The sequence below is a fragment of the Marmota monax genome, unplaced genomic scaffold, assembly GCF_021218885.2.
Source record: "Marmota monax isolate L192 unplaced genomic scaffold, Marmota_monax_Labrador192_F-V1.1 WCK01_AAM20220418_F8-fsc00121, whole genome shotgun sequence".
NCBI lineage: Eukaryota > Metazoa > Chordata > Mammalia > Rodentia > Sciuridae > Marmota > Marmota monax.
The window spans coordinates 1,810,540-1,832,016 of NW_026693351.1; the positions used below are offsets into that span (position 1 = coordinate 1,810,540).

Below are 21,477 nucleotides of genomic sequence, written 5' to 3' on the forward strand. Positions count from 1 at the left end.
AGTGACAAGAAAACCCTCATTTTAGTTAAGGAAGGGTTATATTTAGACTCAATAATATTTCTCACTTGAAGAATCCCAACCAAAATACCAGTGCGAAAAAGGCTTCATATTAACTAAAATGAATGCTAAGGAGAAATATTTTAGTTATGGATAGGAATGAATCAAAATTAATTAATTGCTCTATAGCTTAGAGTCCCAGTATTTTATCAGATGCCACTTCTAAAGTCAGGGATAAAATAAATATGAAATTTGAAGAATAAAGCATCTTTTTAAGTTGAGCTGCTTAACTGTAACCCCTGTCCCGCAGTAAAGGAATGTGCATATTTTGAACAATTCTGTAGCAGCAGAGCGTGCACTCAGTAGAACACGAAGTATTTTTGCTTCTTATGGCAAAATACAAGTATTGAGTAAGAAATAGAATTTCCTTACCCTTTTTTGACTGCATAACTCTCAATACAAGAAGCCTGTTTTTAAAATGTGAACTTATTCAAAATGCATAAAAATGTAAGAATGTACAATATACTTACATACCTCCTAGTGGGGTCAAATGAGTGCCTTTCATTAGACATACAAAGATGTCTCAAGGCACTTAAGGGGTTAAGACACAATGCATGCATTCCTTTACATCAAGTATATGAAATCACATGATTTGGAATAAGCCAACCTTATGATAAATATAATTACATTATTAAATTCAAGAAAATTTGTAGATTCATATCTATACTTTTTATAAGATGCTGGTAAATGGACAATGTGCAGCATTTCCTGGGAATAGCAAATTCCACCTTTCTTCTTCTGAACAGCAGGTCTCTAGAGGGGGCATGTAGGGAAAGATGTGCTGCATCCATAGGCAGTGTATTGGCTAATATTGAGAATGATATTGCTAAAATCTTAAAAATAAAATCTGATAATCAGTATAGTAAGTACACGATCCACTGGAAAAAAGAAAGCCAGAGCTGACTCCTGATATTTACTTCTTTTTGCTTTCAAGATACAGGTGTACAACAAAGATGATGAGGATTCTGAGCCTCGCTTGTGGCAATTCTACCAGAAGGGGACTGCATGGCACCACCACAAATTTTCATAAATTACCCTGAACATACTCAGTTATTCACTATTTGTTCGGAGCAAAGCATGAAATAGTCTTCCAACACATGAGTTATAGATTCTGAAGGGTTGACTTTTTTTTAAAACATAAAGTGCAACAGTGCTGAAGTTTTCAAAGTTCTTTTTTTTTTTTAGTTCTTCGTTTTTTTGTGAGATGCCATTTCCTGCAAGCAGTGTCATGGCACAGTGAATATAATGAAATATAATGAATAGCAGTTTTCCAACATGTATTTCAGATCTTTTCTTATTTATTTGACGATGTCGTTAAGGGTTTAATAAAGCCTTCTTCATAAACCTTCAAAATAGCTTCACATACAAATCTGTATTGACTCTGAAAAAGAAAACATAAAAAATAGAATTGATCAAAAAACCCTCAAAACAGACCATACCAAAACATAAACATCTCACTTGGCTTGCTTATAAAAGAAATTCAGGGCTGGGGTTGTAGCTCAGTGGTAGAGCATTTGCCTTGCATGTGTGAGGCACTGGGTTTGATTCTCAGCACCACAGATAAATAAATGAATAAAATAAAGGTCCATCAACATTTCTTAAAAAAGGACATTTCTTAAAAAGGACATTTCTTAAAAAAAAAAGAAATTCAAAGTGAAAAATATTGACAGCATTTTTTATCAATTAATTGGCAAAACCTAAAGTCTGAAAATAGAAGATTTTGTTGGCAAAACTCATATGTTGTGGATAGGGATGTTAAAGTGCTGTAACCCCTAAAAAGAAGAATTTGAAAGCATCTATAAAATTACATTAATTTACCTTCTGACCCATCAATCCCACTTCCAGTAAGTCCAAAAGACAAATTGTGATTATTGTAAATAATCACAAAACGAATATGTGTTTTCAATTTCTTTTTCTAGTTTGTAGAAAACTAGTATTTTTGTTAAAGAAAAGAGGAGATATGATGTAAGATAAAAGAGGTTAAGTAAAATTACTGTGGTCCTAGATGGGCAAACTCATGGTACGTATACTTTCCTAGCTCAGCCAACTGAGCATTTCGAGAGACAAATAAAACCCAATAACAATAGAACTCTCTAGTGCTTAGAGGGTGGTGCCTAAAAGCATCTCTCACTAGTAAGCACCAGGACTTTCTTTTTCCCCACTGAATTACATCCTTAGCCCCCCCCCCCGCCTTTTTTTTTTTTTTTAAATTTTGATATAGGCTCTAACTGTCCCAGGCTGGCCTCAAATTTGTGATCTTTCTGCCTAAGCCTCCCAAGTCATTGAGATAACAGGCATGTGACGCCAGGCTGGGCAAGAACCAGGACTTCTTGAGGTCCTGGGTTTTATCCCCGACCAAGGAAAAAGAGAAAACTTATAAATAAATAAAGGGTAAGAATCAGGTAATCACATTTATATTGCCTTTCATACAAACACTATTCCACTCACTGGCCAAGATGAGAAGTTTCATTTTATTTATTTATTTTTTTTGAGGTCTTGCACAAACCAGGCAAGCACTCTACTACTGAGCTACATTCCTAGCCCAAGAAGTTTCTCTTTAAACAATTATTCCAGCTGATAAATGAAGAAAGACAGAATGAGAATATAATTTTTCAAACCTGATGAATTTATGGATGAAGGCATTGATTACTTGAGGGTACTAATATCACAAAAAGACAGACAGACAGATAGACAGATATGTGCTTCTGAAGAAACAAAAAACACGCTGCTAAAGTCTATGGATCCACTTATCACTTTTAGGAAATAGAACACCACTTTGATGATATAAATCAACAAAATCTAGATAGTGGGGAACTATATGGCAAAAATAATCAGGGGAGGAAGATTTCACTTAAGAGGCACTTAGGAAACATAACTAATCAATGTGAGTAGACATATCTGACTCCTGATTTTATACAAATTATAAAAACAAAAGCCCATCACGAGGGGCTGGGGTTATGGCTCAGTGGGGCTGGGGTTGTGGTCAGTGGTGGAAGTGGAACACTTGCTTGCATGTGTGAGGCACTGGGTTTGATTCTCAGCACCACAAATAAATAAATTAATTAAATAAAGGTCCTTCAACAACTAAAAAATTAAAAAAAAAAAAAGCCCATCATGAATGTTATGATCTTGTAATTCTACCTGTTGGTGTATACCTGAAGGAATGAAAAGTGGGGTCTTGAGATATAACCCACGTTCATAGCAGCATTACTCACAATAGACAAAAGGTAGAAAAAGCAACATAAATGTCCACTGATGGATTTTGCTGATTTACATCAAGGTGGTGTTCTATTTCCTAAAAGTGTTAAGTGGATCCATAGACTTTAGCAGCTTAGGTGTTTTATTCTTTATTCAAAAACACACATCTGTCTTTCTTTTTGTGATATTAGCACGGAGTGATCAATGCCTACATCTATTAATTCATCAGGTTTGAAAAATGACATTCTAATTCTAAAAAATTTACTCTCATGCACACCAAATTACTGGTTAATAAATGATTTCAGCAAGGTTGAAGAATATGTGATCAATATACAAAATCAATTGCATTTCTATACCTTAGCAACAAACAGTTCTAAAATGAAATTAAGTAAATAATTCTACTCACAGTAGCTCCACAAAGACTAAAATATGACACTTTTACAGTGAAAACTACAAAATATCATTGAAAGAAATACATAAATAAATAGGACAATCTTATATTTGTCTAGTTGGCTTTTTTAGGTAAAAAGGACAAACTGATTCTAAAATTCATATAGAATTGAATGTAAGAGATTCAGAGGAGTTATAAAAATCATAAAAAAGAGAAAAGTTTCCTCAGTTGCAGGGATTACAAGGGAGTGCCACCACATCTGACTCCAATGACTCTTAAGTATGCTCCAAGAAACATGAAATTTTATAGTATTAAGATTATGATGATGATTTTGGTACCAGAGACCAAACCCAGGTACTTTACCACTACATCCCCAGCCTTTTTAATTTTTTATTTTGAGATAGGATCTCACTAAATTGCTGAGACTGGCATTGAACTTGAGGTCTTCGGGCCTCTGCCTCTTGAGCTGCTGGGATTACAGGCATGTACCACCACACCAGGCTAAGATTATTTTAGCATTACTAGTGTCAATAAGATTACTTGACCTATGTGCTCTAAATGTGAAGCAGGGGCAAAGCGCCCCTGGGTTCAATCCTCAGTACAAAAAAAAAAAAAAAAAAAGGTCAGTGGAGAATGATAAGTAGCTTGATTTACAGAATATTTTTGTTGGAGGAATTTAAGTTCTTATGTGAAAAAGAAAGGCCTTCCACCACAGCTGTTTCACTGAAAGCAAGCCTACCAGGATTCTCCAGTTCAGTTGTACTATCATTGTGAGCATTCTTCTCGACTAAGCAATATAAGACACATTCCTCTGCATCTGTTGTAATACTTAAGAAATAATATGCCAGGCCACTTGCATGTTGGCAAAAACTGTCTCTGTAAAAGGCCAGATGTTAAATATTTTAGAAATTGCAGGCCATAGCTAGGCATGGTGGCACATGCCTGTTAATTCTAGTGACTCAGGAGGCTGAATCAGGAGGATCAAAGTTTTGGGGCAAACTCAGTGACTTGCTGAGCCCCTGAAACAAAATAAAAATAGAAATGGCTGAGGATATATAGTTCAGTGGTAAAGTGTCCTTGGTACCTTCTGCCAAAAAGTAAATGAATAAATAAATAAAAACAACAACAAAAAAAGATTAGACCATATGGTATCTGTTGCAACTTGTCAACTATGCTCAATGTTGAAGTGGTATAAAACCAGCCAAAGACAATCATTAACAATTGAACATGGCTGGGTTCTATTAAAGATTCAAAAAAAAAAAAAAAAAAAAAGTGAGGGGGAAGTCAGATGTGATTCACAGGCAAAAGGTTATTAGCTGCTGATAAGGAATTAAAAAGATAAAAATATGACTCAGAATAAAACTTAAAATATACACTGATAACAAAAACCATCATTGAAGATTCACATGTGCACATGAAATACAGTACTTACAGGTGTTTGGATCATCATGGCTCGTTGATCTCTCATTGTTCTTACAATATCTAGTGGATAAACTGGCTGATTGCATTCAATGAGACACATGGCTGTTTCCATAGTAATAAGAACCCCAGTTCTTCCAATTCCAGCACTAAAAAAGATAAATATGGGCAAGGTCTTACTGATAATATTCTATTAAAATTCTTGTGATTTTAGTGCAGAAAAATCAAAATACTGAATAATATTGAAGAATAATTTCATTTTAAGGTTTTATATTAGAGAAGTAGTAAGTTAACTTCTAAACAAGGTATAAGCTCATTGGAGCAACTTCCCTTAAAAAACATAACAAGAGAATTATAATAATCATTAACAAATGTGTAGAAGACAGCACTATTTTATACCTTAGACAAATTAGGGTTTTCTAAAAAAATTAAGTTACCTCTGGATAGTTAAGAACTTTTGGAAGTATGATCTGTAAACAAGAATGTGGTAGCTACTAGAGTCTTAGGATATGGGATGGCCACGTGTTTCATCATTCTTGTCACTTTGCCTCTCAAATATTTGTTCTATGATCTGTTTTAATGATCCGAAAGTTTGCTCTTACAATGTGCTGAAAAGGTGAGTTATCTCAAACTATCCTCCAAATAAAGCACTTTAAAACATGGTTATGAAAGGAAGAAAATAATTTCTGTATCCCAATCTCTGGGTCAGTGGAAGTGAAGGTTGGAGTCACAGTGTTTGGCTCTTTGAGGACTGAAGGAGACCTGGGGTGAAAGGAAGGAAAGGTAGCCTGCCACTGTTCACCTAGAAATATTGGGAATGACATGTCCTATAAACCCATTTGGTAGGCTCATTCCAAGAGATGTGGGAGCACTCAATGAGTATCCTAAGAGGGGTCACAGGAAAGACAAGAATACCTTGCTGGGAAGGAGAAAATCTAAACTGCAGACTGCATCCTAATGTATAGGTAATGATCTGAATGTATGCCTCAAAATGTGTGCCTCAAAATTCATGTCGAAATTGTGTGTGTGTGTGTGTGTGTGTGTGTGTGTGTGTGTTGCTGGGGATTGAACCCAGGGCCTCTGCATGTGAGGCAAGCACTCTACCAACTGAGCTATATCCCCAGCCCCATGCTGAAACTTAATTGTGATAGTATTAAGAGGCAGGGCATATAGGAAGTGATTAACTCATGAAAGTACAGCCCTCACAGATGGCATCAGGGGTCTTATAAAACAGCTTGAGGGAGTGAGTTCACATTTCTATATCTTCTATCCCTTCTGCCATAAGGACACAGCATTTGCTCTCTCTGGAGGATGCAGAAATAAGGGACCATCTTGGAAGCAGAGAATAGCCCTCATCTGATACTGAATTTGCAGTATCAGATCCTTGATCTTGGATTTTCCAGCCTCTAGAACTCTAAGAAATAAATTTCTGTATTTTTTGGGGGGGAGGCGGGGGTTTTATAGGGATTGACTTCAGGAGTACTTACTCACTGAGCCACATCCCCAGCCCTTTTTATTTAAAGACAGGGTCTCACTAAATTGCTTAGGGACTCATTAAGTTGCTGAGATTATAGGCATGTGCCTCCACACATCCAACTAAATTTCTGTTATTTATAACTTACTTAGTCTTAGGTATTTTCTTTTTCTTTAAATACTTTTTTAGTTGTCAATAAACCTTTATTTTACTGATTTATATGTGGTGCTGAGGATTGAACCCAGCGAGTCAAATGTGCTAGGCAAGTGTTCTACCACTGAGTCACAACCCCAGCCCTTTAGTATTTTTTTAGAGCAGCACAAATAGACTAAGACAATCTATAATATTTCTACAATATTGTATATCATCAGATCTAAATTACAATTTCAGCAATGCTAAAATACAAAAGCTTCTCAGAATTCGTGCAATAATAATTATTTTTATGTCTTATCACAAAGTTTCTGCCAAATATTAACATTAGAACATATCCTTTGTTTTCTACATCAGAGCACAGCTATGAGTAATTAGTCACTGTGGCAATCACAACATAAGGGGTGCAATAAAATACCTATTCCCTTATAATAAAAATAATATATCAAGTCAGTTATTCATTCATAAAAGACAGGAAATAGAATACCTGCAATGAACAACAATAGGTTCTTCTTTGCCAGCCCTCTTATTTCGTACATGACAAACAAAATCCAGAAAGTCACTTGAATCATCAGGGACTCCATGGTCAGGCCAGGCTATGTACTGGATCTGAGTGAGTTGACGACTCTCATTTTTCTAAGTATAAAAGAAAAATTATTTACCTTGACTTAGGAATTATCTTTAAAATATAAATATTCATGTCATTTTAATTTTAGAGGGAGAGCAAAACCAACTCCTTTTCCTCCCCCACAAAGAAGTAATGCATAAACCCATTAATATCCTAAATTGCAACAAATAAGAGATAAACTATTTTATGGAAACAGGTGTATCTATCTTATTGGCTACTTACATCGATGCCTTTTTATAACTCAATATCTGTATTTATAGTTTTAAAATGATGATAATCAAGCAAACTTACAAAATCAAATATCCAGAGGAATGCTTAAAGATTTAACAACAGACACTAGTATGGCAGTATGTATAAACGTGGATGTGTAACCAATGTGAATCTGCAATCTGTATACGTGGTAAAAATGGGAGTTCATAACCCACTTGAATCAAATGTATGAAATATGATATGTCAAGAGCATTGTAATGTTTTGAACAACCAATAAAAAGATTTAACTAAAGATCTGTTAATTGAGCAAAAATGGTAAAGTAAAAAATAAATATATTTTTTGGATGGGGCACAAAGCTGAGCTAATCCTGACACAACTCAGATAAAATTTTGGAAATTAAAAAAAATAAATGTAGATTAAAAACTGGAGATCAAAAAATCACCAGACATTAATTAATCCCTAGATCAAACCAGTGATTATTCCTTTTGGAGAGCTAATAGAGAGAGTAAGACTCTTAGATACATCTTGATTCAAGTCTTGACTATGTCAGGATGGAATTTAATATTTCAGAGCCTCACTTCTTCCTTCACTTGAAAAAGGACATCTATACATTTAAGGGATAATCTTAATGTTGAAAAGACTCCATAAAATGACCTGTAAATCACCCCGTTACTTGACATCATAGACACAATTAACAGGTAGCTAGTCGTTCAACATTATGAAAACTGGTTATTGCCATTTATATTAAAGGGAGCACAACTGCCAGTGGTGCACACCTGTAATCCCAGCAACTCAGGAGGCTGAGGCAGGATATAAATTCAAAGCCAGCCTCAGCAACTTGTGAAGCCCTAAGCAATTCAACAAGACCTTGTTTCAAAATAAAAAGAATAAAAAGGACTGGGGATGTGAGTCTGTGGTTAATAGCCCCTGAGTTCAATCTTCTGGTACCAAAAAAAAAAAAAAAAAAAAAAAAAAGTGTGCATGCGGAGAGGTTTCCAGAAAAATACTATGAAAAGTAATGGGGCATGGTGGTGCATGCGGGTAATCCCAGTGACTTGGGAGGCTGCGACAAGTTCAAAGCCAGCCATAGCAAGCCAACCATTAACAAGACCATAGGCAACTTGGGGTGACCTTGTATCAAAATCAAGAAAAAGGGTTGGGGATGTAGCTTAGTGGTTAAGAAAGCAAAAGATATATAAGATTAGGTAGTGTTGTCTGTCTGACCAGTGTCCATTAACGTATGGATGTATTTACATACACATGCAAATTTATTTTCCCAATTATATGTGGTTCAAACATTAGAAACATGACTTAGCATAGTTTCTAAGGTACTCAGGGTATACAAAGAAAAGCCACTATTCAATAAACTACTATTCAGGTGCTAATCTACAGGTAGAGTATAATAAAAAGACTGTTTTTTACTTTTTGCAGTATTGGGGATTGAACCCAGGGCCTCAAGCATGCTAGGCAAGTGATCTACCACTGAGATAAGCCCACAGTCATTATTTATAAAGTATTATTTTGAGACAGAGTTTCATTAAGTTGCCTAGATTGGCCTTGAATTTGCAATCCTCCTGCCTATATCTGGGATTACAGGCATACACTACTGCACCAAGTAGAGTCTACATTGAAGACAGATATTATTTTTTAAAATATTTTTTTAGTTATTGATGGACCTTTATTTTATTCATTTATTTATATACAATGCTGAGGATAAAACCCAGTGTCTCACACATATGAGAGGCAAGCGCTCCACCAATGAACCACAAACTGAACCCCAGCCCCAGATATTATTTTATATAAACACACAGATTATCTTTCATTATCAATTAGGGAGAATATATTAGACCATGAGTATATCCCCCTAAGCCCCTTAAATTCATTCTGATCTGAATAAAATTTAACTTTTTATTTTCAGACTTTACCTTCATTCAATAGCTGAAGGCTTTTCTTTTCTTTTGGTACTGGGGATTGAACCCAGGGGCACTTTACCACTGAGCTACATTCCCGCCCCATTCTCCTTTTTAAAAAATTTGAGATTGGGTCTTGCTAAGTTGCTGAGGGCCTCCTAAATTGCTGAGGCTGGTCTCAAACTTGTGATCCTTTTACCTTAGCCTCCTGAGTCACTGGGATTACAGATATGCACCACTGTGCCCAGTAAGACTTTTTTCTTTTGTGGTACTAGGAGTTGAACCTCGGGCCTCAAACATGCGAGGTAAGTGCTCAATCACTGAGCTACATCCCAACCCACCAGATTCCTTTTCTATAAATAACACAACTCTGGCTCCTTCCCTTTTGGCAAGAAAGGTTCTTGTCTCTGGTCTCTTTTAATCATAAATTTGGAGAAGGGTTATAGTTTCCATTTCCAAAGGTTTAACCATTTATGGGAGAGGCATAGGCCTTTATGGTTTATGCTGTTTGCTTTTCTCTAGAAGTTACTTCTTTTGGCTCCCTCCAAAACCACAGGTGGCCAGCACCGGAATACCTAGCTGCTGACAGTGAATATGGGATACTGTCTCTAACAGCCTCATCATGCCCTCTACACACATCTTCTAATTGGAGTACTGAGCCATCATTTACTAATCAATCCCCATTTCTGGCTTTGGTAGCCAATGTGCGTAACCCAGTTAGAACTAAGAAGAACTAGCAGGTAGAAAGCTCTAACCTATAGGAAGGTCTTGCCTATGAATTTTTCTTCCTTAATATTGAGGGGATTGTGTTCGCCTCTATTCTTTTGAAAAAAGAAACAATTTGACAGCTTTCAATTACTTTTTCATATTCACAAATACACAAATATTTTACTATATTACTCCCAGAGAGAATTTTTTAGTAATCAAACAAACTCCTGGTATAATCATCATGAACAGACAAAGTAGTAAATAGTAATAAATAATATTAACCAGACTGCTTTTATACTGACAACTAATTTTTGGCAGTAGAAATTGAAAATGCATTTATTATAGTATAGGAAAATATAATTCCAGAGTGTCCCATCAAAACAGGTTAGTAATTTTTGTGATGTTTTTCTGGCTAAAACACATTTCAGCTTTCAAAGTCTTTACTTTAAACACAGTTCTAGCAAATGGACACCCTGCCTTCTTACCTCTTGGTTGAACAGTGTCATATTCCTGAAGATATAGGCAGCATTTCCTTCTTCTGAATGGCAGGTAACTTGATAGCATCCATAGGACGAACTACCTGTGGGTTCTGGCCAATACTGATGACATTTAACCTGGTATCAACAGAATTATATAAACAAAGAAATTATACACACACACACAAAATAAACAAAGAAAATCACACCCACACATACATACATATATCAACTTAAGTTCTTTCTTTTTTTTTTTTTTGTGGTGCTGGAGATTGAACACAGGGCCTTGTGCATGATAGGCAAGCAATCTACCACAAAGCCACATCCTCAACCCAGTTTCTCCAAATTTTTAAAATATTTTAATTTTTAAGAACTTTCAGGGGGCCAGGTCTGTAGTTCAGTGGCAGAGCACTTGCCTAGCACACATGAGGCACTGGGTTCAATCCTCAGCACCACATAAAAATAAATAAAGGAATTGTGTCCAGCTACAACTAAAAAATATATTTAAAAAAAGAACTTTCAGCCTGGCGTGTTGGCACATGCCTGTAATCCCAGTGGCTTGGGAGGCTGAGGCAAGAGGATCATGAATTCAAAGCTAGCCTCAGCATCTTAGCAAGGACCTAAGCAACTCAGGGTGACCTTGACTCTAAATAAAATATAAAAAGGGCTGGGGGGCTGGGGAATGTGGCTCAAGTGGTAGTGCGCTCGCCTGGCATGCGTGTGGCCCGGGTTCAATCCTCAGCACCACATACAAACAAAGATGTTGTGTCCGCCAAAAAACTAAAAAAAAAAAATAAATATTAAAAAAAACTCTCTCTCTCTCTCTCTTTAAAAATAAAAAAATAAAATAAAATAAAAAGGGCTGGGGATGTAGCTCAGTGGTTAAGTGCCCCTGGATTCAATCCCCCATACCAAAAAACCAAAAAACTTTCCGACTTAAGAAAAGGATGCAAGAATAATTTAATGAACTCTCATAATAATTTAACTAACTCTTTTTCAAGATCCACCAACTATTAGCAGGGCGTGGTGGCACATGCCTGTAATCCCAGTGGTTCAGGAGGCTGAGGCAGGAGGATCATGAGTTCAAAGCCAGCCTCAGCAAAAGTGAGGCACTAAGCAACACAATGAGACCTGTCTCTAAATAAAATACAAAATAGGGGTAGGAATGTGGTTCAGTGGTCAAGAGCCCCTCAATTTAATCCCTGGTACCAAAAAACAAAAACAAAAAACTATCAACTATTAACATTATGTCATTTTTCACCCCTTGTAACAATAATTAATCTATTTGGCCATATTTTGAGACTCTAAATAATCTGATTAATTTTTAAAGATTTTCATTTTTTGGTGCTGGGGATTAAATCCAGAGCTTTTGAGCTATATACTTCCAGACCCAGTGTTAAGATTTTAAAATTAGCTTTAATGACCATATAGCTTACCCATTAAAAGTATACTTTATTTTTTGAGAGGTTACTGGGGATTGAACTGAGGGGCACTTTACCACTGAGCTACATCCTCAGCTCTTTTTATTTTGAGACAGGATCTTGCTAAATTGCTGAGCCTGGACTCTAACTGGGATCTTCTTTGCTTAGGCTCTAGAATTGCTGAGCTTATAGGCATATGCTACCATGGCTGGTTTCAGTATATCCACACGTGTGTAACCATGAACACATTCACTTTCAGAACATCTTCATGACACCCAAAAAAATCCTTATACTTGTTGGTAGTCACTGTGCATCCTACCTGAACCTATTTTCCTTTCCCCAACCTGAATTTAGACAATGACTAATCTACTTTCTGTCCCTACTCTATTCCATATAAAAATAATCATATAATATGTGGCCAAAAAGGAAAAAAAAAGAAGAAAAAAAGAAGAGGAAAACTCTTCTTTCACTTGCCAAAATGTTTTCTAGGTTCATCCATGTTGTAGCAAGTATATATAAGTACTCATTTTTTTTTTATTGCCAAGTATCCAACAATACGAATATATTACTGTTTCTTGGCACATGTGAGTCTTTCTATGTTTTGGCTATTTTGAGTAATACTGTTACAAATGCTTGTGAACAAAATTTTTGCATGTTCATGTTTTCAATTCTTTTGGTACATCTAGGAATGAAGTTGATGAGTTGTAGTAAAGCCATGTTTAACTTTCTGAGGAAGTACCAGACTTTTCTAAGGTGACTGTACCATTTTACAAATCCACAGGCAGTGTATGAAAACTCTGTTTTCTCTATATCATTAGCAACACTTATTGTTACCTGTCTTTTTAATTTCACTCATGTACTGATGACGAAGTGGGGTCTCATTATTAATTTGATTTGCACTTCCCTGATGACTAATGTGGTCAAGTTTTTGTGTGTGTGTGTGTGTGTGGTGCTGGGGATTGAATTCAGGGCCTGTGCATGTGCATGTGAGGCAAACACTCCACCAATTGAGCTATATCCCCAGCTCTGTGATCAAGTAATTTTTTATGTGCTTACTAGCCACTGGAATATTTTCTTTGGGTAACTGTCTATTCAGATGCTTTGCCCATTTAAAAAACTAGATTGTCATTTTATTGTTAAGTTATAGGAGTTCTTTATATATTTATATACAAACTCCTTACATAAACATTAATCCTTTTAAATAATAACAATGGTAATAATAATAGCTAACACTTATGTCACAGTAGTATGTGTCAATCGTAATTTTAAGCACATAATTGTAATGATTCAAATCATGAAATCATAAAAAAAGATTAAAGGTTACAAAAGATTAACTCAATGAAAATATTTTTATTATTCAGTGTAATTTGAAACAAGCCCGCACAATGTGCAAGATTAAACTATAACTTACTCTGCCACGTTCAACTTGTGTGGTCAACATTACAACCATGGAGGAGCCTTGTTCCCAAGTCATTTGCCAAAAATCTGCACAAGTGTGTGGTAACGGCCCTTGACAAGCAATGTACTGATTGATAATGCTTGAAGAAGGAATTTCCATCTAAAAAGAAAAGAACATTAAAATAAAACTTCGGTATTACAACTTTTTATTGTGATTGGCAATATAAAAATGATTCACTAATTAATTGTGAGATTGAGCATAATTAATTTCAATAAATTGCAATCAGTACAACAATCTTTTTTTTTTTTTTAATTTTATTTTCGGTATTGAGGATTTAACCCAGGGGATTTTACTGATGAACTACATCCTCATGCTCCCCCACCCCCTTTAAAATATTTTTTTAGTTGTAGATGAACACAATATCTTTATTTTATTTGTTTATTTTTATGTGGCACCAGGGATTGAACCCAGTGCCTCACGCATGCTGGGCAAGCACTCTACCACTGAACCACAACTCTATCCCCCTGCATACCTTTTTAAAATTTTTTATTTTAAGACAGGGTCTCCCTAAGTTGCAGAGGGCCTTGCTAAATTGCTGAGGCTGGCCTCGAACTTGCAATCCTCCTGTCTCAGTCTCCCAAGTCCTTGGGATTTTAGTTGTGTGCCACTGTGCCCAGCAGTAAAACAATCTTTATCAGTATCCGTGGAAGAAATTTCTTAGCAATATCCAATAGTTATACATATTTACCTTTTAATTAATGGAAAGCAGGATTTAAATATAAATATCTCCCAAAACACTAGCATGGTTGTAAAAGTAGCTTGAGAGAGAACCTTGTTTCAAATGCAGAGAGTTAGTGAATAATTAAAAAAGATTTACCTGTAAACAGCGTATTTGTAATCTTGTGAGGAAGAAAAGCCCTGCCATTTGTTATAGCTTGGATTTTACATATATAACAACTTAAAGGGTATTAAAAGGTATTCAAAATTTTTCAGAATGAGTCAAATATTTGAGAAAATGAATCATACTACATGAGGTTGGAAAAAAATAAAGGTGATATATGTGCATACCAAATTGAAATTCAAAGCATACCAAAGGGTGAATAGAAAAAGAAGTCTGCCTTCCATCCCAGCCTTTAGGATGCAACATTCTAATAGGGCAATCCAGGAGGGTAATTTTTTTTCTCATTTCTTTTTTTTAGTTGTCAATGGGCCTGTATTTATTTATTTATATGAAATGTTGAGATTTCAACCCAGTGCCTCACACATGCTAGGCAAGTGCTCTACTACTGAGTTACACCCCCAGCCCTTTTTTTCTTATTTGTGATCTAAACTTTCAGATATATTCTGCACACAACACACCAATGTTAAGCCATCTTCCTTTTTGTTCTGTAAAGCTATTTAAAAATGGCAGTATAATATTATTCTACATCTATATGATATCATCAAACTTTTTGATTTTTCAGTCTCATAGGTAAAAAAACAATAAAACAAAACAAAACAAAACAAACAAACAAACCCAGGAATTCCTTGCAGTTTCTTTTTTCTTCTTTTCTTTGGCACTAGAGATTGAACCCAGTAGCGCTTAATCACTGAGCCACAACCCTAGTCTTTTTATTTTTTATTTTGAGACAGTTTTCACTAAGTTGCTTAGGGCCTTGCTTGGTTGCTGAGGCTGGGCTTAAACTTGTGATCTACCTGCTTTACTCTTGGGTTGCTGGGATTACAGGTGTGCATCACCACACCCAGCTTCCCTACAGTTTCCATTTGTACTTTTACTTTTTAAAAAATTAAGCTGAATATACTATTTGTTTAACTCAGTTTCTAAGTGTTACAATGGTATTGTGGTTTTGCTAAAATAAAACAATCCTTGTCAGAAGTACACATTAAAGCAGCCAATCCTGAGTCACAGATTCTGTATTTGTAAATTTGACTTCTTGCTGAAATTTATATGTAACTTCCGAACAGTTGAGGTGCTTTCTTGGTCACCTGTAAGCATGTTCAGAGTTGTGAAACATCTGAGTCACAAGATATGCATATTTCCAACTGATATCAAACAAAACAACTCAGTGCCTTCCTCTTTCTGCCGTCGTATCTGTAAACAAGTAACCATTCTGCATGCTATACACTGCCATATTTTTCATTAGGTGCTTTCTGTTCGTGATTTCTCTGTTTATAAATGCAGAACACTACTATGCAGTGTTCCTAAGAATGCTTTGCACTTTTTTTGCATGTTTTTTTATGCCCAATGGAGAATATTTAGATTAGTATTCTTCAGGCATGAGTTACAGCAGTACTATGGGCTATAGGTTCAGTGTCAATGAATTAATTATATATTTAATAAAATACCTTAAATGGCAACAAAGTTATGATGAAAATTTTGTGATTTGGCTTATATTTGAATCCTAATTCAATAACTGTTCTAGAAGCAATGACTCAGTATTCACTAATTCAATATTCACAAAAACTTCAACTATTTCAAATACTCAGAATTGACAAAGTGGGCTTAAAAATTTTAGAGGGTACTGCTCAGATGAAATCAGACTGGCCATCTTTTGAAAGTTCTTGAAGCTGGTAACATAGAGGACTCTTCATACCATTCTACTTTTGTATTTGAAAATAGCCGTGAAATTTAAAACATCATCTGCATTTCCTTTTCTTTGAATTTTCTATGTTCTATGTCTACTTTAATTGAATAATCATTTTTCTAAGGCTGGATTTGAACTTGGGACCCTCCTGCCTCAACCTTCTGAGCCACTGGGATTACAGGTGTATCCGACCATGCCAGGCCCATTTTCTCTCTCTCTCTCTTTTCCATCTTTAAGTGCACATCTTTGTTTATTAGTGCACGATACTTATACATAATAGTGGGATTCATTGTGCTATATTCATACATACATATAACATAATTTGATTAATCTCATCCAAGTATTATGTATGTATATATGTATTTATTTATTTTTGGTACTGGGGATTGAACCCTGTGGTGCCTTAGCATTAACTACATCTCTAGTAGTTCTTCTTTATTTTTTAGGTCACTGAGAATTTAATCCAGGGTGCTTTACCACAGAGCTATATATTCTTGGCCCTTTTTTATTTTGAGACAGGGTCTTGCTAAATTGTCTAGGCTAGCCTCAAGAATGTGTTCCTCTTGCCTTTAGCCTTCTGAGTTGTTGCGATGACAGGCATGTGCCACCATGGCTCACTTCAAGTCTTTATTCTTCTTAATTGTTTATAGAGCTCTTTTATATTTAAGAAATAAGCCTTTTCTAGCATTTTAAAAATTCAGGGCATAACTAGATTTTAGTACTTTTTAAGCATACCAAACATTACAAATTTTACACTGCCAAATTCATCAATATTTTTTTATAGATTAGACATGTATCTAAGCTGATAAAACCTCCCCCTTTCTGAAATATTAAAGAATTCTCTCATTATTTCTCTCAAGGACTTTCATGGTTCTGTTTTTAACACTTACATTTTGATGTATTTCAAAAGATGTCAGCATCAAGAGATGAATAGGTATTCATAGAATGATATGACATACAGATTTACCTCAAACAATCTGAATGTGGGGATATAGGTGAAACAAGATTGGCCCTGAACTGACAACTGCTGAAGCTGAGAGATGTGTATATGAAGGTTCATTTTACTTTTATCTTTTTTCTAATGGTGTGGGGAATTAAATCCAGGGCCTCACACGTTAGGCAAGTGCTCTACCATTGAGCTACACATCCTCAGTCCCACATTTTATGTTTTGTTCTAACTTTATACCTTTGAAAATTTCTATATTACAAAGTTAAGAAAAAATAGGAGTGATCCTTTTTTTTCTCTTCAACGGGGGGCAAAGAATCTTTCTTACAATTGTAAATTCTAGACAGTTCACCAAATTTCAGATAGACTGTTGTATTTCCAATGATTTAAAAGGCTACATTTAGCATAAAAAATTTTAATATTTAGGTTATCTATCTCTGAAGTATTGTATTTCAATGTTCAATGTATATACTAATATACTAACATCAAACTATTCAACATTACTTTTATAATATTGTTTTAATATTTGCAAGTTTAAATATTCCATCTAAGTTAGATTCCTTATCCCAAAGCTTAGAGTGGTCCCTATTATTTCAAATACAAAGACATAATTTTTAAAAAAACAACTTACATTTATATAGTTTGCATTGATGTAGTCTTCATTACCTTTTAAAATGACCCGTGTAGCATCATCTGTAAAAATTCAAAAGAAATGTTTTTGTTCTGTTGTTTGTTTTGGTGCTGGAATTGAACCCAGGGCCTTGCACATGCTCTACCACTGAGCTAAATCCCCAGTCTAGAAACAATGTTCTAATAAAGTTATGTTAAAAAGATCAAATTTAGGAAAGATTATAGATACTCACAAGGCGAAATGTCTCTGTATCTATTTTTGGAAATATTCTGAGGTAATTTGGCACAAGACATTGTCATTCCAGGTTTTTTACGATACAGTTGCTATAAAAAAAAAAAAATCTTCAGTCCAACAATTTGTTTTATTTTGTAGAATTGTTTCTGTACTTTAAGGAAATAGGTTTTTTTCCTTTGAATACTTCATCTACACAATGATGTACCTAGGCCTATTAGAGTATTGAACCAGAATTTGAAAGCTGAATTATGTAGTTCTGAGAAGAATTAAATATATGATATTAAAAAAAAAACAAAAACAGATGAAAACAATTTTGTATACAGCAATAGTACCTAAAATTTTAAGTACCACATCTGCAGAGGACACTTGACTTTCATTTAATTTGGAGGTGTTTGCAGCACATGAACCAAGACTGAAAAAACCAACATGTGTCTTTAATGTTTTATCATTACAAACACATAACTTATTCTTCAGAGCAACAAATACTCATAATGGCCATTTTAAAAAACATTAAAAACCTCCTGCTTTTCCTAAATTAAGCAAATTAAGTTCACATAGTCTTAGCAAAGCATTTTAAAACCCTCTGTATGCTTACTAATCAAAATACAGATTATAAGTACTGAAGAAGCATTCATGTTCTTCTGATTCAGCAAACTATTTAAGAGTTTTAAAGACTGCACTGATCAAAGTTAGAAAAAGATTAAATATAACAAGGTATAAACTTCAAAACAGGTTATTTTTCCTTTAATTCATAATTTTAAAGTCTGTAATAGCTTATCTTCATCTTCTACTTTTCATAAAAACAGACGCTTAATTATTGAAAAAAAATGTAGTCTGATGATATAGATATAAAATTCCTTTATCCTCTTTTTAAAAACAAACCTGTACTTATATAATCATAACAATTATTATGGGAACAATTTTTTAAAAAATTGTATTTTGGAACTTCTTATTATCAGACATTTCTAAGGATACCATTTTATTTCTAAATTATAATGGAAAGTAGATTAGGCAGTTAGAAACCATGAAACTAATTAGAAAATATGGGCAAACACTTTTTCTGTACAATGATATCACTCACATCAAATTGTGTCAGGACCGTTCCAGTAATAAGCCCCTCAGCTAGCTGGACCATTGACTCCCGCAGGGAATGGTCATCTTGATGGACACTATCTAGTGGGGCTTTCTCAGGAATGTACTGGAAGTCTGGTTCATTTTCTAGTTTTTCTTCCACTACATCATACACAGCTAAAACAAAACAAAAAATGCACATAGAAATCTTAATGTAATTCATTATAAGAATTCGATATGCTCTTTAGTTTTTTGTCAGAAAATAATTCACTTTGACTAATTATATTAATCTGATGTAGGGTGTGGGAACTGAGTGGCTGTGAAATTGAAGGGCTTTTCTGCACCTGTGGGGGAAACAAAGGATTTTGGCCAGAAGCCTAAAAATGTCTGTAACTTGAAGAAACATTAAGGAAAAAATGATGCTGCTAAGATGTAGCTATGAATAGACCTATTCTTAAATTGTGGGGACTGAGGACAAGAATACAAATAGAAGTTCATATGACAAATGTCTAAATGTAAGTTACAAATATATTGGACAAAATGATAAGCAATATATGCTCTATCTTCTTTCCTTGACATAGCAACAAAATAATCTGAGATGCCAGATTTAAAAAGAGAATTCTAAATCAGATTCATGGTCATGATAGTATGAGGAGAGTCAGTCCCTAGACCCTAAGCCTATAGAATACACTATTTCTTTTCACCTTCTTAGCCCCATTCCATAACATGGGGACCTATAAACACACATGTAAACATCCTGGCCCACATGTGTGCTCTGTCTTCACTACTCGTCTGCTAACTACTTACTGCCTCTTAATTACCTTGCTGCCTTGAGAACACATATCACAAGATCCACAGTTGGGAGAAATGAGACTGTGGAAAATGCTTACAAAGGCCTAAGAAGTGGCTTCAGGGTATTTGGACAAATAATTGAGGGGTAAAAAGAGTGTTTAAGAAAGGAGAGATAAGTTAGAGGTGATGGCTTGACATATCTTGTTGGCCTTGCAAAATCCTGACCCTATTGGAAGGAACATGGCTAAAGAAAAGACAGAGAAAAGCTTTCTAAAATATGGAGTCAAGGCTGAGACCTCTGCTACTCTTATCTGGAGGCCTGGTTCCTTCTCAGATATGTATGCATTTTTTGATAAAAATAAATTTCTGAAATGAAGAACACAAAGACAAAACAAAACAACAACAACAAAAAAAGAGAGACTAGTTTACCTAAGAAGAAATAAGACTTAGAGGGAAAAAGATCAGAAAATAAAAAGCACATTCTTGGTAAGCATACTTAATTTTGATTATAAGTTGTTTTAAGTTCAAATGGACATGATGGTCCCACAGTGAAAATGAATAGAGGTCCTGGCCCAGATTTTGACTACAAAACAATGTTAGAAAGATTTAACATTTTGGGCTGGGGTTGTGGCTCAGTGTCAGAGTGCTTTCTTTGCACATATGAGGTACTGAGTTCGATCCTCAGCGCCACATAAAAATAAACAAAATAAAGATATTGCATCGATCTACAACTAAAAAATATTTTTAAAAAGTCTAACATTTTGCAAGAAAGGTGGATTTCTCTCATAAATTAAAGTGTAAATCAGGCAATATGAAATTTTAAGAAGGCCATGTCTTTGCCATCATATGGTCTTTTGCTCATATTTTGGCTCTGCACTAGTCATGAATCCATGAACAGAAAACTGAATGTCCTGTACCAAAGTGTATTCAATTTTAAAATGAGGATTATTTTCAACTATCACACTGGATGGCCATGAGAATGAAATGAGAGCATACAGAAGAGCCTATGTACATAGAAAGTTTAAAAATCACATTATTTTTAAGTTCTTTAGGAGATATTATCAAGAAAAAACAGAGTAAGTAAAATTCAAAGAACAGTATTCTTGGTATAAAACTTAGGAAGCTTTAAGTGACAGAAAATGCCTAGAAATGAATAAGTCACTTCAGTGCCAGGTCTAAATAAACAAGTTTTTTGAAAAACCAAGATAGAATGATCTGTTTAAGTCCTTATAACTGACTATGAATAGAGAAGTCAAAGTAGAGAAGACAAAATTAAAGTGCCTTATTTAAAAAACTTAATCTTATTTAATTTTTTTAAGTTGTAGTTGTACACAATATCTTTATTTATTTATTTTTATATGGTGCTGAGAATTGAACCCAGTGCCTCACACATGCTAGGTGATGTTCTACCACTGAGTCACAACCCTAGTCCCTAAGGTGCCTGGTTTTATCCGAGAGATTGAGAGGTTTTTTAAAAAAATTTTAATTTATTTTTTAGTTTTCGGTGGACACAACATCTTTATTTTTATGTGGTGCTGAGGATCGAACCCAGTGCCCCGCGCATGCCAGGCGAGCATGCTACTGCTTGAGCCACATCCCTAGCTCTGTTTTGTTTTTTAATAAAAAAAAAAACTTGGCAAAATTTTGTAGGGTTGGGTGTGCTGGACAATAGGTTCAGAACAAAATTAGAAGAATATGTTCAATGCTATTACACAGGAATTTTTTCTTGGAACTTGAAAACAATGCCCTATGAACAATGGCTTAAGGCTCTGTGAC

At 34.9% G+C, this 21,477-nt stretch overlaps 1 protein-coding gene across 9 annotated transcripts in view; it reads right to left on the reverse strand.

The window, feature by feature from the left end:
• Positions 1-957: 957 nt before the first annotated feature.
• Ptpn4 (protein tyrosine phosphatase non-receptor type 4) overlaps positions 958-21,477 on the reverse strand; it is a 169,947-nt gene continuing 149,427 nt past the window's right edge. For all 9 annotated transcript variants that reach the window (XM_058583265.1, XM_058583266.1, XM_058583267.1 and 6 more), the window contains 8 exons: positions 18,920-19,086; positions 17,837-17,927; positions 17,605-17,666; positions 13,455-13,601; positions 10,632-10,760; positions 7,177-7,325; positions 5,079-5,214; positions 958-1,438 (listed from right to left, as the gene is read on the reverse strand). In XM_058583265.1, coding sequence (XP_058439248.1) covers positions 1,352-1,438; positions 5,079-5,214; positions 7,177-7,325; positions 10,632-10,760; positions 13,455-13,601; positions 17,605-17,666; positions 17,837-17,927; positions 18,920-19,086 — 968 coding nt within the window. In that variant the 3' untranslated portion in view covers positions 958-1,351. The remainder of the gene's footprint in view (positions 1,439-5,078; positions 5,215-7,176; positions 7,326-10,631; positions 10,761-13,454; positions 13,602-17,604; positions 17,667-17,836; positions 17,928-18,919; positions 19,087-21,477) is intronic.